The following is a 15,804-nucleotide window of genomic DNA, read 5'->3' as shown; positions in this document are numbered from 1 at the left end:
ATATATATATATATATATATATAAACAGTGTCACAAAATGCCTTTTGTTGAAGTCATGGTAGCTGTTTCCTAAAGTGTTACCTAATAGACCACCAGGTCAAAGGTTAACACCAAACAACAAATGTATTCTTATCCTGCATAAAGTAGATAACTCATATGTTTTAGATTGCTTCTTGGAGTACCACGTTTAATATAAAAGCTGGAAAAATAATTGGTTATACAAAAATCATTCCACTGATGCTAGCATAGAATACTGGATGTAAAAACACCAAAAGAAGAAAATTACGAAAAAGTTGATCAAAGAGTTAAAGATAGCATTAGCAAATAATTATCTAAAATCTTTGGTAAATTTCATTTAAATATTTAACAGTATCATAATAGAAAAAATAGTTTAAGGTTCGAAGATAGCAGGTAATTCTTAGCAATGTTCAAAGATACTTCAACCATATGATCAAAATACTTGAAGAACAAATTAGTTACCTCCCTTTATTTTGAAGGTTTGTTCAGTCTGTTTCTTTGTTTCAGAAGAAGTATAAACTTAGAAAGATTTAAAACAAAATAAAACCTCACAGTAGTAATTAAGCAGTTATGAATGCATATCATAAACCCAACATTATTGTTCAACATTCTCAAATAACTTTTCACTTGAATAAAATATAAAAAAGCATAAAAAAAAAGAAAAGAAAAGGAAATATGACCCAATGATTCATTGGTTTCAAACAAGATTGTAGTTTTTAATTAATTAAAGAAATGTTTATCAAAATGATAGCATAATCTTACCTCAGCAGTGTTGACGTGTACAATAAACATCTTGCCTTCGTAGACTATTCTTTTCATTTGACTCCTGTAGAAAATATAATCAAGATAGTTGAGTGCTCACTTGGAATAGAAAGATATTTGTATGTGTATGTATGTGTGTGTGCATAAAATATCTTTTAATCTTTTATTCATTTGACTGTTTTGCTGATGCTAGATACTTAACCCATTAACATTCAAACTACTCATGCCCAGCCTCTTATATTCTACCAAGCCAATGATAAAACTGGCCAGATCTGGCCTATCACACCTTTCCTACAATGTCATCCGAAAAATAAGTAATCACATCATGAAAATCTTAGCTACAAAAGAATGTATGATTAATTCAAAACAATGTGAATAAATAAGCATCACATTTGACAAAAAACTCTGAATGCTAACAGGTTCATGTTCTAAGAATGTTACCAGAAGGTGACCATCACCTATCCAGTATGCGATTCATCTCTTTACTTACTTAATAATATTTTACTAGTTTCATGAGCTCCTGTCATTTGTCGTATTGTTATTTTCTTTTGAGTGTCAACAGAATCGTTTGTATGAGGAAATACAAATTCAAAATAGAAGGCATATTAATGTAAGAACTGGCCAACACTACAGAGAAATATTTTTATCTTATAAAAAGTTGAAATCTTACCATGTGAACAGGTGGGTTCTCCTGTTACCATGGAATGTCATAATACCTTGATGTGTGATTCCAAGAAAGAGTGGATTGCCTTTCTGATCCTGTTAGAAAAATGTAAAAGAGAAAAAAAATCATTGTTGCTTTCAAATATCATAAAGAGATGGTCAGAATCATTGAATGTTGTAAATATAGGTGCAATAACATTTTTTTTTCTAGGACTCCCTTTGGTCATGAATGACCATGGAATTGTACCCAGAAAGTTCCCCGCCAGGGCAAAAATCCATGTAAGATTGTTTGTGGAAGACCATCAGTTGCCCATACATACCAGTCTCCCCTCTCCATGCCACTGATGCTGCCCTAGGGAAAGGCAAAGGCTGATACAGCTTGGCACCAGTGACATCACAACTCATTTCTACACTACAACTGAGTGAATTGCAGCAATGTGAAATAAGGTATCTTACTCAGGAACACAACACACAGCTTGGTCCAAGAATTGAACTCACAACATCATGATTGTAAGCCCAACACTCTAACCAATGAGCCATGCCCCTTCATTAGGTGCAGTAACTAACTTGGGACAAACAGCAAATGTATGCTGAGACATGAATGCTGAAATCTCACACAGAATAAGAGCAGAGTGTAAGGTATTTGCCTTGATTGAAGATATAATCAAAGCACATCCGAAAACGACGCTGCATGGTAATCTCTTCAATAGCATCTTCCAGCATTAACTCTTACATGCAAATGAAACACGAACTATTATGAAAAGGGAGAACAGCAACTTGCTGGGACACAAAGGACAATGGAACGATCCAAGACAGAAATATCAATGTGGAAGCATATTAGAAATGAAATAATTTGAGAACGGAGCAGAGTGGACAATGTGATCAAGCACAAGTTCCACTAAGCTTGATGTGTCACAAGGCTCACAGACAACAGGTGAACCCATGCATTTGTCAAGTGGTGTTCAAGAGATTGGAAGACCACTTAGAAAACCTTCAAGACGAAGTGAAGATGATAGTCAAAAAGTTCAGGCCCAAATTTAGGACGAAAGTGCGGACAGATATGAATGGAAGTGAATTGTGACCAGTGAGAAGGACATATGAGAGTCTAATCAAAATACGTATACATTCATACACACACGTATTGTATAGATATGTACAGGCAAGTAGTCAGGTACTGTGCCAGTTGAGTCTCAAGTTATTTAAACTATAAAAAACACAATAATCCTTTATACATGTAATAATATGGATTATCTCTCTTACAAATATAGTAAAGTGGGTTGTGTCCCCTGCCCTACTTGACCTGAATTAATCTTTTTAAAGGTATAATTTTAATAAATTAAAATTTCTTGGTTCATTATTACAAGCACCCACTCTACTGCTTATCTCTGAAGCAGAAGGCATTTTGAGACATATTTGCCTCACCAGTGATAAATATAACTTATGCTGACCGAAAGATATATATATATATATATATATATATATATATATATATAAATTCACCATTTTTAAGTGTAATAACAATTTTTTAATGAATAAGTATACTGTAAAAATCTTGCTACATACTAGAGCTATTGTTCCTTTAACCAACATTCTAAATTTTATAAATCTTCCACTATTTCTCCAGAGAAGAATGGATAAGATTGTTCAGGAAACGCTGTCAACAACACCAACTTCACACACCACCACCACCATTATCATCATCAGAATTTTGAAGTTTATATTTCAGTATTGATAAGGTTTGAAATGGTTTCAGTCTGTAAGACTGAAACTTTCTTCACATACCAAATCCTTAACCCATTGAATCAACAAATATGCTTTAGAAGGCATGATGTCATTTGACAACCACAGAACCAGACAAAATCGGATGACCACATGGATTTGTGTTTCCAACTCAATAATCATCTTTTGCCTTTACTTGCTTCGGTCATTTGACCGTGGCTATGCTGCGGCACCACCTTGAATGATTTTTTAGTCAAACAAATCGATCCTAGGACTTTTTTTTTTTTAAAGCTTAGTGCTTATTCTACTGGTCTCCTTTGCCAAACTACTAAGTTACAGTATAGGAACATAAACACACCAACACTGGTTGTCAACTGGTATGGGGAGACAAACAGACACACATACATAGATATATACATATATACACAAATGTATCACCACCAGTTGTCAAACAGTGGTGGAAGACAAACAGGGACACACACACACACACATCTATATATATGACAGGTTTCTTTCTGTTTCTGTCTACCATATCCACTCATAAGGCTTTGGTCAGCCCAAGGCTATAGTAGCCTTGCCCAAGGTGCCATGCAGTGGAACTGAACCTGGAACCATGTGGTTGAGAAGTAAGCTTCTTACCACACAGCTACACCTGCACCTAATTAGCAGAAAGATTTTTTTTTCCCCACTATAAATAAAAAAAAACTATGTAGCCACTCTTGCACCTTTCAAGGGCACAGTCAAATAAAATCACACCTGCAAAAGTATATTTGTGGGTTCAAAATGTTAAAATTTACAGTTTCAGCATCACCTGTGTTGTCATCATTTCTGCCATTACATTTTAATATTCCTAACCAAAAAGCCTTTTTTGAGATGTGGACAAATTATAACTTCCTCTCACTGACAATTTAAATGGAGTTTTATATTGATTATAAGGTGTGACAATAGTTAAAGAGCTTGCTTCCCAACCACATGATTTCAGCCTCACCTGACAATATGCCACACTTGAAAAGAATCATCAAGCCAAGTGAAATCACAGTTGTGGCTTATGACACCCATACTGGTGGCACATAAAAATCACCCATTACACTTTTGGAGAGGTTGTCATTAGGAAGGGTATCCAACCGTAGAAACCATGCCAAATCAGATTGGAACTTGGTGCAGCTCTCCAACTTACCAGTTCCAGTTAAACTATCTAACTCATGCCAGAATGGAAAACAGCTGTTAAATGATGATGATGATTCAGCCAGGTGAAGAAATGAAGATGAAATATTAGCTGTAGGTTTGAACTTATAACTTTGCAAACAGTAATGAAGCATTTTAACTTCGTGGCAACTGGACTACTTTTTCTGTTAACACACACCTGGTGTCAACAGTTTCTTTCTCTTCTTTCAGCCATTGACAAAGAGATATTACACACCTGGAGATAACGTTACTGTGAATCGAGTCAATGAGGAGACTTTCATGTGATCATTTGAATTGCTTCAAATAGCAATCAAATTCTCCAGAGAATCAAAGTATTACCTATTATCTTAAAAGAAATGAATAATGTACTATATTTTTTGGAAATAAGATAAGATGAATAGTTATGGATGTAATGATGTAAGCATAAGTTTGCTTGATCAGAGCTGACTTATGGCTAAATGCCACCACCACCAATAAGTAATCCTGTCTGAGAAAAGATATACACAGCAACAGCTGCTGCCACGTGTCAATTAAAGACCCCAGGTACTAACACCCAAACTGAGTTGCCAACACATACACACGCACACATTATGCAAACCACACACTCATTAACTGACAAACATCCATATATACCCACACTGACCAACACACACACATGTTAACCAACAAACATAACACTCTTAAACCAACTCTAACACATCAGTCAACACAAACACACACATATTAACCAAGACACTAACTAACCCAGCTTCATACACACACACACGTTAGACCACACACTTCAGCCAACACAGTCATGCAGCCAACATACACATACACACACACCTATATTACCCAATACACACATCAAGCATCCACATTACCCACAAATACATATCTACATATTAGTCATCAAGAACATATACATACACATCCACACTACTGCTGGTGATCAACTGTTAATAAGCGAACACTGAGGTTCTCCAGTGAAGATTGAACTTACGTACCTTTACATGATGAGGATCAATACCATAGGTATCCAGTGAGGCTGCTTTTTTCAGAAAGTTCTTCTCCGCTTCAGCAGGTACTTGTTTTCTACAGAAAAAAATAAACAAACCCAATGTTGAATGTACATGACATATATTAGTATTTGTGTGACTATGTTCTGAGTTCAAATCCTGCCAAGGTCAACTTTGCCTTGCATCCACCTGGAGTCAATAAAATAATGTACCAGTCAGGTACCAGTCAATGGTGTCAGTTGGGTCTAATAAGGTGTGCCTAGATTAGGGATTAATAATTAAACGGTGAGCTGGCAGAATCGTTATCACACCTGACAAAACACTTAGCTACGTTTCTTCCAGTTCTATGTTCTGAGTTCAAATTCTGCTACGGTTGAACTTTGCCTTTCATCCTTTTGGAGTTAATAAAATAAGTCTTGTTGAGCAATGGAATCAATGTAATTAACTAACTACCTCTGCCCTACAAAATTTCAGGCCTTGTACCTATAGCAGAAATGATTATTATTATTATTATTATTATTATATTAAAATTTACAGCTTATTTTGCTGGGTATGATGGAAAGTGTCAACAGTCCACAGCCAGCAGACTAAGGCAACACTAGTTTACTGGTCATGCTTCAAGAACACTGCAAAGAATTCTTGCAGTTCCAAGCAATGCTGATTTTTGTAGATGTTCTACCTTCACACTTACACCGATCTTTCTCAGCCATGTTGGTAGTTGAATGCTGATACTTCCAAGTGCACCAATTACTATTGGTATCATGTCTACTCTCTTCATTGACCACAACCTTTATATTTCCTATTTCAAATCATCATAGTTTTTTTTAATTTTTCTTCTTTCACATTGATCCTGTTGTCACTGGGGCATGCTATGCCAATCATAATATATGTTTTTTCATTTCTATTCACCACAACAATATCCAGTTTCCGATGTCTGGTCAGATATTCGCACTAGATCATTGCAATTCTCATTTTTGGTGGCTCCTTATGGAGTTTGCTGATACCACATTTTGCCCTTTGTAGGCCATGATTTCCACAGAGTTCCCAATGGATCATTATTATAATTATCATCATCATCATCATCATCATCATTATTATTAAGGCAATGAGCTGGTGGAATTATTATCAAACTAGACAAAATGTGAAGCTGGAAGAAATTAGTTCAAATTCTGAGTTCAAATTCTACTGAGGTTGACTTTGTCTTTTATCTTTTGAGGTCAATAAAATAAGTACTAGTTGAGAAATGGAAGTCAATGTAATCGACTAGTCTCTTCCACAAAATTTCAGGCATTGGGCCTCTGGTAGAAAGGATTACTATTATTAAGGCAGCATGCTGGAGAAAACATTTAGTGACATTCAGTCTTCAAATTCTGCCAAGATTGACTTTGCCTTCCACCCTTTTGGGGATGATAAGATGAGTCAATGTAATCAACTAGCTTCCACTCTCAACCAAAAACAAAAGAATTTGGGGCCTTGTGGCTATAACAGAAAGGATTGATATTATTATTTAAGGCAGAGAATTGGTAGATTTGTTAGCATGCTAGTCAAAAAGCTTAGCAGCATTTTATCTGCTTTTACATTCTGAGTTCAAATTCTGCTAAAGTGAACTTTGCTTTCAACTGTTAGGAATCGGTGGAATAAGTACTGGTTGAGCACTGAGGTCAACGTAATTGACTTACCCGTCCCTTAACTACTGGCATTGTGCCAAAATTTGAAACCAAGTAGTGGTGGAAATACCTAACAGAATTCAATTTGTTCCAGCACTCATGTTAAGTTTACAACAGATTTAATCCCATCCAGGCAGAATTTTCTACTCTGTTGCTTAATGCCTCATAAACCAGATAAAGCACCAACCAAATGAGCTTGTAGAGACTCCATCATGCAGCACATGCATGTATACATATGTACACACAAGCTTACATAATTGAGATGCTCTCTGATAAGTGCCTTGCTAGAATAAAACTCCAGTTAATGGAAAACTAGTCAAATTGAACAAAAATATTTTTTATACACACATACACACACGATGAGAGGGAAGGAGAGAGATAGTGATGAATAAATACAATTGAATCTCAAGGAAAGGGAGTAAAACTGATAAACAACAGATACTTGGTGCAGCATCCGGCTATATCTTTTGAGCTAGATAGAGTTTCTTCTTCCATTACTCTGAAGATATTGAAATACCCATTCTTTTTCATCTCTATCTCACTAATTCAATATATATTGATTTATCTTTTGAATTTATGCTTCAAAAAGAATATTATGTCCATTGTGAGCAATGGCCAGTCCTTAATAAGAAGGGTGTTTATAAATAGCCACAATGATAATGCCACAATACCATTTATCATTAAATATATCACATGTATAATTAAGTAGATCTATGAATGATAGCAGGCAGCATATATACCCCCAGCATCAGAGCAAATATTTCTGGAAGTGTTTTATAAATAGTTTTAGGTAAGAATGTTTGAAGGTTTCCTTTCCAAAATTTGAATTGGTCAAAATGAAATTTTATTCATAAAAATGCATGCATGCTTGAACACATTCCTATGTGCATTCAACCACATACATACAAGTAAGAAAAAAAAATTAAGTCAAATTATGCATAAATATAGGTGCAAGCGTAGTTGTGTGATTGAGAAGTATGCTTCCCAGTTATGTGGTTTTTGGTTCAATCCCTTTGTGCAGCACCAAGGGCAAGTGTCTTCTAACATAGCCACAGACTAACCAAAGCCTTGTGAGTGGATTTGATAGGTGGAAATAGACAGAAGCCCATCGTGTGTGTGTGTGTGTGTGTGTGTGTGTGTGTGTGTGTGTGTGTGTGTATTATTGGCATTCTGTTGGTTGCAGTGACAAGATAAACAGAACAGCCTGTTCATGACCCTTAAATGCAAGTGGCTAAGCACTCAATACACATGTATCTTTAATGTAGTTTCTCAGGGGGATTCAGCATGATACAGAATGTGACAAGGTTGACCCTTTGAATTACAGGTACACCTCATTTTTGCCAGCTGGGTGGACTGGAGCAGCGCGGAATAAACTGTCTTGCTCAAGGACACAACATACTGCCAGGAATTGAACTTATAACTTTACAATCATGAGCCAAATACCCTAACCACTGAACTATGTGCCTTCATATATATATATATTACATGTATATTCTCTTATTTGTCTGTCATTTGACTGCAGCCATGCTGGAGCACTGCCTAGGATTTATTCTTTGTAAGCCTAGTACTTATTCTATCTGTATCTTTTGCTGAACCACTAAGTTACAGGGACATAAACACACGAACATCAGTTATCAACTGATGGTGGGGGTACAAACAGAGATGCACAAACACACACACATATATATATATATATATATATATATATATATATCTAAAACGTGCTTCCTTCAGTTTCCATCTACCAAATCCACTCACAAGGCTTTGGTCAGCCCAAGGCTAAAGTAGAAGACATTTGCCCAAAGTCCAACGCAGTGGGACTGAACCAGAACCATGTGATTGGGAAGCAAGTTTCTTACCACTCAGCCATATATATATATATATATATATATATATATATATATATATTACAATTATATTACTATTCGGATTACATTTATATTATTCGGATTTTTTTTAAATATGCTAGACCACTGGTTTTAATATCAACTTCTACTCTTATTATTAAATTATATATATATATATATATATATATATATACATATATATATATTTGTACATATACATATGTTTGTAAGTATGTATATATGTATCTATTTGACATTACATTGCATCATGGTGCCATTGTTCTACATGTAGTGCCATTCTAATATCTTATAAAAGCATGTCTAGCCATGGGGAATATTATCTTGCTTGGAAACAGGTGAGGGTTGGCAATAGGAAAGGCATCCGATCATGTAAAATTTACCTCCGTTCCCTTTGTCTGATCCATACAAGCATGTCAAAGTGGGCATGGAAATGATAATAATGAAGATTTATATTTTAAATAGCTAATTAATTTAACCTTTTTGCTACCAAACTACCTTAGATCAATCCTGGCTTTATGATCGAAATTGCCTGTTTGAAAATATTCTTTATTAATATTTTCAATCAAACTTTCATGCTAATTATTGATACGAATACCAGCTCTCAAACATATGAAATTTTTTTTTTCTAAATTCTTTATTTTCAAAATTAATTGAAACAAGGCAGAATTTTTCAACAGACAGCATTTAAAACAAACTCTTACATATATTTATTTAGTAGCCTCACACACACACTTAAAAAAAAAATCCTAGGTAATGTTGACTTTTTGGTGGAGGAATGAAAGAGGAAGTTAATTTTGGTAAAATCTCAACTTAAAAACAGATATTGAAAAATCAATGGGTTAGGTTCCCAGTTATCCGTTTCAGTTCCAATGCCCTAATTATAACATGAATATACTTATTGATATAAATATCAGACTTTCAATTTAGAGGTAGTAATAGTTATAATAATTCTCTTAACACAACATGGTTTCTGCATTCTTTCATCATATATTAAGTAACATAAAGAGTATTTGCCTCATCTACCGTTACCATATTGGCCGCTGATACTTGGAACTGTTTGGCTTTCCTCCAGCCATAACACAAAATACTTTGCCAAACACACTACATCACTCTTCTATGCACCAAAGCTGAGCCAAGTGTTTATGCGCAGTCACCTTCCCTAGATTTTCACTGCTTTGAAACTTCCTCTCCTCTTGCACATATTCCTTATCAATTACTCCCCTCATATTCTTCATCTTACATCTACACCCTCTCCTTATTTATATAGATTTAAACAGTCCTTTCATACCATAATCACCAGCTATACTGCTCGACTTGCTGTTTTATAACCTTTTGTATTAGACATTTACCAATGTCAACACTTCAAAACAGACTATCATTTTCCCCTGCTTCTAATAACAGTTGCTTCTAATAACAGAGACTTTCTTTGTCACGTGTACAAGGGTCATTTTAGTTTTTTACTTGTTTCACTCATTAGACTACAGTCATGCTGGGGCCTTGAAGAATTTTAGTTGAATGAATCGAACCCAAACCTTATTCTTTTTAAAGCCTGATATTGAACTGCTAAGTTACAGGGTTATACACACATCAACATTGGTTGTCAAGCAGTGGTGTGACACACACGCATATAACATACACACATATAAAACACACACACACACACACACATACACACAACAGGCTTCTTTCAGTTTCTCTCTACGAAATCTACTTACAAGGATTTGGTTAGCCCAAGACTATGGTAGAAGATACCACTTGGCAACTGCACAGGTCCATCTGCAGTTTTATTTTATATACAGTACACACACACACACACACACACACATATATATCATCATTGTTTAACATCCGCTTTCCATGCTAGCATGGGTTGGATGATTTGACTGAGGACTGGTGAACCGGATGGCTACACCAGGCTCCAATCTGATTTGGCAAAAACTGCATGTAGCAATCAGTATCATCTGAATACATTCCACTACATGTAGAGATGCATGACTTAGTGGTTAGGGTGTTAAACTCGTGATCGTAAGATTGTGGTTTCAATTCCTGGACCAGGCAATGTGTTGTGTTCTTGAGCAAAACACTTTATTTCATATTGCTCCAGTTTACTCAGCTGGTAAAATTGAGTAATCCTGTGATGGATCAGCATCTAATCCAGGGATGAATGTATGCACCAGAGAAACCAGGAAACTGACCCTGTACTCCTAATGGAGAAAAGTGGACGAATCCTACTACATGTGTAGAGTTCTCTTTCTCTTGTTTTCTCTTTCCTGCTCTACCTTCAACCAGTCTCAGAGGTCTCTAAAAAGGAGTGATGGACAGGCATTAGTTTTCCTTCTTACCAAGCAATAAAAAGAATCTATCCTACAAGCTGATGAGAGAGCCTCTACAGTTATTCAGCCTCCTAGAAACAGCTAAAATTTCACCTTATTATCTTGGAAAGGGTGTGATCGATTGGATAATGAAGCCATAGATACGCAATGTCTGAAAGAAGAACAGGAGGATCATGACTCTTTAGGGCTGACCCAGAGATATGCAGCAACAATGTATATTACTACCACTTAAGACTAAATGTTTTTTTTGCAGGTGTCATGTACTTGTTACCTCAGCTACCAGTCACATCATTTTGTGGGCTTTGATATAAATATAATTCTTGATTTGGACTGCACCAGACCAGACCAGACCAGACCAAACCAGTCTAGACCAGATTGGACAGTAATGCCTCATTTCTTCATTGTATACTACTGACCAGTCATTAATTCTGTGACTCTAAATAATTGTGCTGATGGTGATGTAGCAATTAGTTCTACAACCCACTGAATCATTAAGATGCTACTGTGTGTGTGTGTGTGTGTTTTACCATAACCTTGTCTACACTTTGCATAATGGTTGTAAACGAGTGTCATATCATGCAAGCAGTGTCCTTCATTTCCAATCTTTTATGAAAACATGTCTGGCCATGGGGAAATATTAAGTTGCTTGGAAATAGGTGAAAGTTGATGACAAGAAAGACATCTAATTTTGGAAATTCTGCCTCAGTAAATTCCTTCTGACTCATGTGGGCATAGAAAAGTGGATGTTAAAAGGATGATGGTGGTAATGATTGAAAGGAGATATATATACAAGAGACATTTTTTTCACTGTTTGTTTGCTTGCACAAAAGACAGATCCCTCCATGGGAATTTGCTGTGCCCCACCCTTCTCATAATAATTTTCTCATTCTTTAGCTTGAAGCTGACCTATTCCACACCTCTCCCAGGGTTTGTAGTGCTGTGAGCTGCATAGACAGCCTCAAAGGTGTAGGTGGTATGCAAAAAGCACCTGGTTCACACTGTAAAGAGGATGATGTTAGGAATGGCAAAACAGACATGGGAGCACCATGCAGTCCTTGAACACCTTGGATCCTATTAAACCATCTAATCTATCCCAGTGTGGAACATGCATGTATTGATGATGATGATGATGATGATTAATAGTAATCACTTGATTGAAATTATTCTATTTTACATTAGTATTCTGCATGCACGATATATAAGGTATTACATAATATATATGATACAACACAATATATAAGATATTATACAACCCTACTTACTGAAGAGTCTTGTGTATTTCAGCAATCTGTTCTTCCATTCTGGGATTTTGCTTGGGTAACATCTTAAATTGTGAAACATATCCTGGAGGGTGGTCTTGTTCATCATAGTCACCCAGTTCAGCTGTAATAGCAATAAAGAAATAATAAAGCATCGGGATAATATCTGATCAAACTGGACTTGTTCAAGGAGGTGTGGGGGGGGGGGCTCTTTCATTATCTCTATTAAAATAAATAAAAAGAACTAAGATCTTTGTTATTACTGAGAGAGACATGGTCATCAAAATTATAGACTGGAAACAGACAAGGTCAACTCTATCATTGTCATCACTGTCTATTATGTACTTTTTTCTATTGTGCTCCCTGTATCATTACTAGTACAAATATTATTTCTAATCTTATTCCCTCCATTCTTCCACTTTGGATGCCATGCTTCCCTGGGCATAGATGCATTGAACTGACTTGGTAAACACCCACAAAATTATTAACCATTGTGCCAACAACCACCTTGAGCACCTTTTTTGAGCTACATGTGTCTAATACATGCAGGCATGACTACAAAGTCACAAAGCAGCACAGCTCCAATGACTTCTGGAAACATTTTTTCACACCCAGAGTCGCTGAAGCATGGAAAAAAAAACCTGCATCAGTTGTTAGTTGAGACATTGCATCCTTTAAAATCTCCATGCTTCCTGAAATTCACCAAAACTACCTCTGATATCCCCACTCCATATGCATGCACACAAGTATATCATGACTCATACATTGTTCACTTTCCTGACTTTTCTACATAATTCTATCTACTGAACATGCACCTTTGATGAGTTGTAGTTTATCTGAGCACTATACACAATAATTTCATTATTATCATTATTAAATTTATAACCAATGCTAAACACTTTTTTCACACATCAAGTATAATGGCAAAGTTTGGCCAGTGATTGATGAGATGCCGTTATGCACTATTCAACTATGGGGATATTTATACAGTTCTTGAGTAATTTATCATACATAATCATCTATATTTAATGTGGTTCAAAGCAGATGGGTACTAGAGCAATTATAACCAATTTTAAACTTATGCTACCCAGTACACACTGTAAAGTAGTCAGCATTTGGAAGGGCATCCAGATGAAAACACCATGCCAGAACAGACAATGGAGTCTGGTGTGCCCCTGGCCTTACTAGCTCCAACCCATACCAACATGGAAAACAGATATTAAATGAGAATGATAATATATAGATATATAGTCATCATCTACTCTTTCTTATCTTCATTCCAACTTACACTTAACACCTACCCCCAATCACAGCTTCAAGCCTTATTCACAATTTAGTGTATTTGTAACCCTACCCACCCAGCCACTCTTCTCATTCTTCTGCCCTTACTCCTGGATCTGCCCTGGCATCTCATCACCACTTTCTTCCTCGCTCTTTCCACTTTCACACTGATTACTTCCATCCACTCTTGTATAATGTGAGCAGTCATGTATCTCTTCCACAAGGAGAAACTTGGTTCATTCCTTCATACTCTAACATTGCATCACCTAGAATAAAACTGTCCCCTACTCTACTGCAGCCCCATGCAGTTGAAGGGGTTTTAAACTTGCAAGCTACATGATAACCTCACTAGATTGGTGCCATGGCAAAAATCACCCAGTCATCACTTAGTAAAGTGGCTGGCATAAGGAAGTGCATGCAGCTATAGAAACCATGCCAATGCAGGTACTGAAGTACGCTATCCTTTGATCTGTCGGATCCCGTCAAACCATCCAGCCAATGCCAGTATAGAAGATGAACATTAAATGATGCACATTCACACACATACATGCACACACACACACACACACACACACGCACTCACACACACTAGCATTCTGGTTATGACGATGAGTGCCCCAGTTGATCCAATCAATGGAACAGCCAGCTCATGAAACTAACGTGCAAGTGGCTAAGCACTCTAAAAACACAGATATCTTAACTTAGTTCTGGGAGATTCAGCAAGATTCAGGAAGTGACAAGGCCGGCCCTTTGAAATACAAGGACATCTCACTTTTGCCAGCTGAGTGGACTGGGGCAATGAGAAATGAAGTATTTTGCTCAAAGACACAGTGCACTGCCAGGTATCACACACACACACACACACACACACACACAATAGGAACGTCCAAAAGCACCAACAATGATGCTATTTGCTAACTGGTTTTGTCTTAATCTGTTACAAGGTCTATTATAAAACAATAAAGCAGAAGGTTTCATTGTTATCAAGACAAATAAAGATTTAAACATTTTTTTAAGAGAGACAAAACAAAAAGAAGTGAAGTGAAACAGCAACACCCAGGAAACAGAATCTAGTCACAGACCATCCATTATTTTATTTATTTTACATTTGCAATCTATGTAAAATAACACCATTGCTTACAGGTTCCCAATAGATAAATTACAGGATTTATGATGATGGTGTGAATGACAAAGGAGTGCCAGTGAATCAGTGCAAATAACTTTGAAGCACACAAGGTTTTCATCAATGTTTACATTGTTGACCAATTTAAAATGATACTTGTATACACACACACACACACACACATACACACACACACACGTTAGTATTCCATACTGTCCATAAGGACTGATTTTTTTCATACATAAAAATTATAATGAAATACACCTAAATTATAGAAAAATGTACTTATTTTTACACACACACACACGAGTGTATACATATTTATTTATATTTATGTATGTCTGTGTGTAGATGGATAGATAGAGATAAAAGAGAGTATATGTAGATATAGATACACAGAGAAATAGAAAGATTGATATATGTGTGCACACACACACACACACACATATATATATAGATATATATATATATATATATATATGCATAGAGATACGTGTATATGCAGGTATATGTGTATACACACACACATTTATATGCATACATTCATACATATATGTATGTGTGTATGTATAATCACATCCATATATGTATATGTGTGTTTATAAATTTATGTATGTGTATCTATGTTTAAAAAATATAGAATTTCTCTAATCAGTGAATGTAACTATCAAAACAACAACATGAAAAGCAAATTTAATAGTTCAATTAACTTAACCTTTATTATATATCAAGTTGATTGCTTGAAAGACACCCACATAGCAATTTGTCAGAATAGGACAGCTTTATTCTAAAAACTGATGGAAATATATATATATTTTTTTTTGTGTGTGGGAGCATCCATCGATCACATTTGTTTCCTCAAAGATAAAACCAGCCCACTATATATGTGTGTGTGTGTGTGTGTGTGTGTGTGTGTGTGTGTGTGTGT

At 35.9% G+C, this 15,804-nt stretch overlaps 1 protein-coding gene across 11 annotated transcripts in view; it reads right to left on the bottom strand.

The window, feature by feature from the left end:
• Nucleotides 1–15,804, bottom strand: part of LOC128246976 (FERM domain-containing protein 5-like) — a 276,439-nt gene that overhangs the window by 92,249 nt on the left and 168,386 nt on the right. For all 11 annotated transcript variants that reach the window (XR_001409851.2, XM_014920490.2, XM_014920484.2 and 8 more), the window contains 4 exons: nt 12,476–12,596; nt 5,334–5,421; nt 1,451–1,539; nt 781–844 (listed from right to left, as the gene is read on the bottom strand). Coding sequence is in view for 10 of the 11 variants with exons in the window: in XM_014920490.2 (XP_014775976.1) it covers nt 781–844; nt 1,451–1,539; nt 5,334–5,421; nt 12,476–12,596 (362 nt within the window). In the remaining variant the exon portion in view is untranslated. The remainder of the gene's footprint in view (nt 1–780; nt 845–1,450; nt 1,540–5,333; nt 5,422–12,475; nt 12,597–15,804) is intronic.

Source organism: Octopus bimaculoides, chromosome 12 (assembly GCF_001194135.2).
Source record: "Octopus bimaculoides isolate UCB-OBI-ISO-001 chromosome 12, ASM119413v2, whole genome shotgun sequence".
Taxonomy (NCBI): Eukaryota; Metazoa; Mollusca; class Cephalopoda; order Octopoda; family Octopodidae; genus Octopus; species Octopus bimaculoides.
Note: the sequence above shows the minus strand (reverse complement) of the source record. Positions and strands in the feature narration are given on the sequence as shown.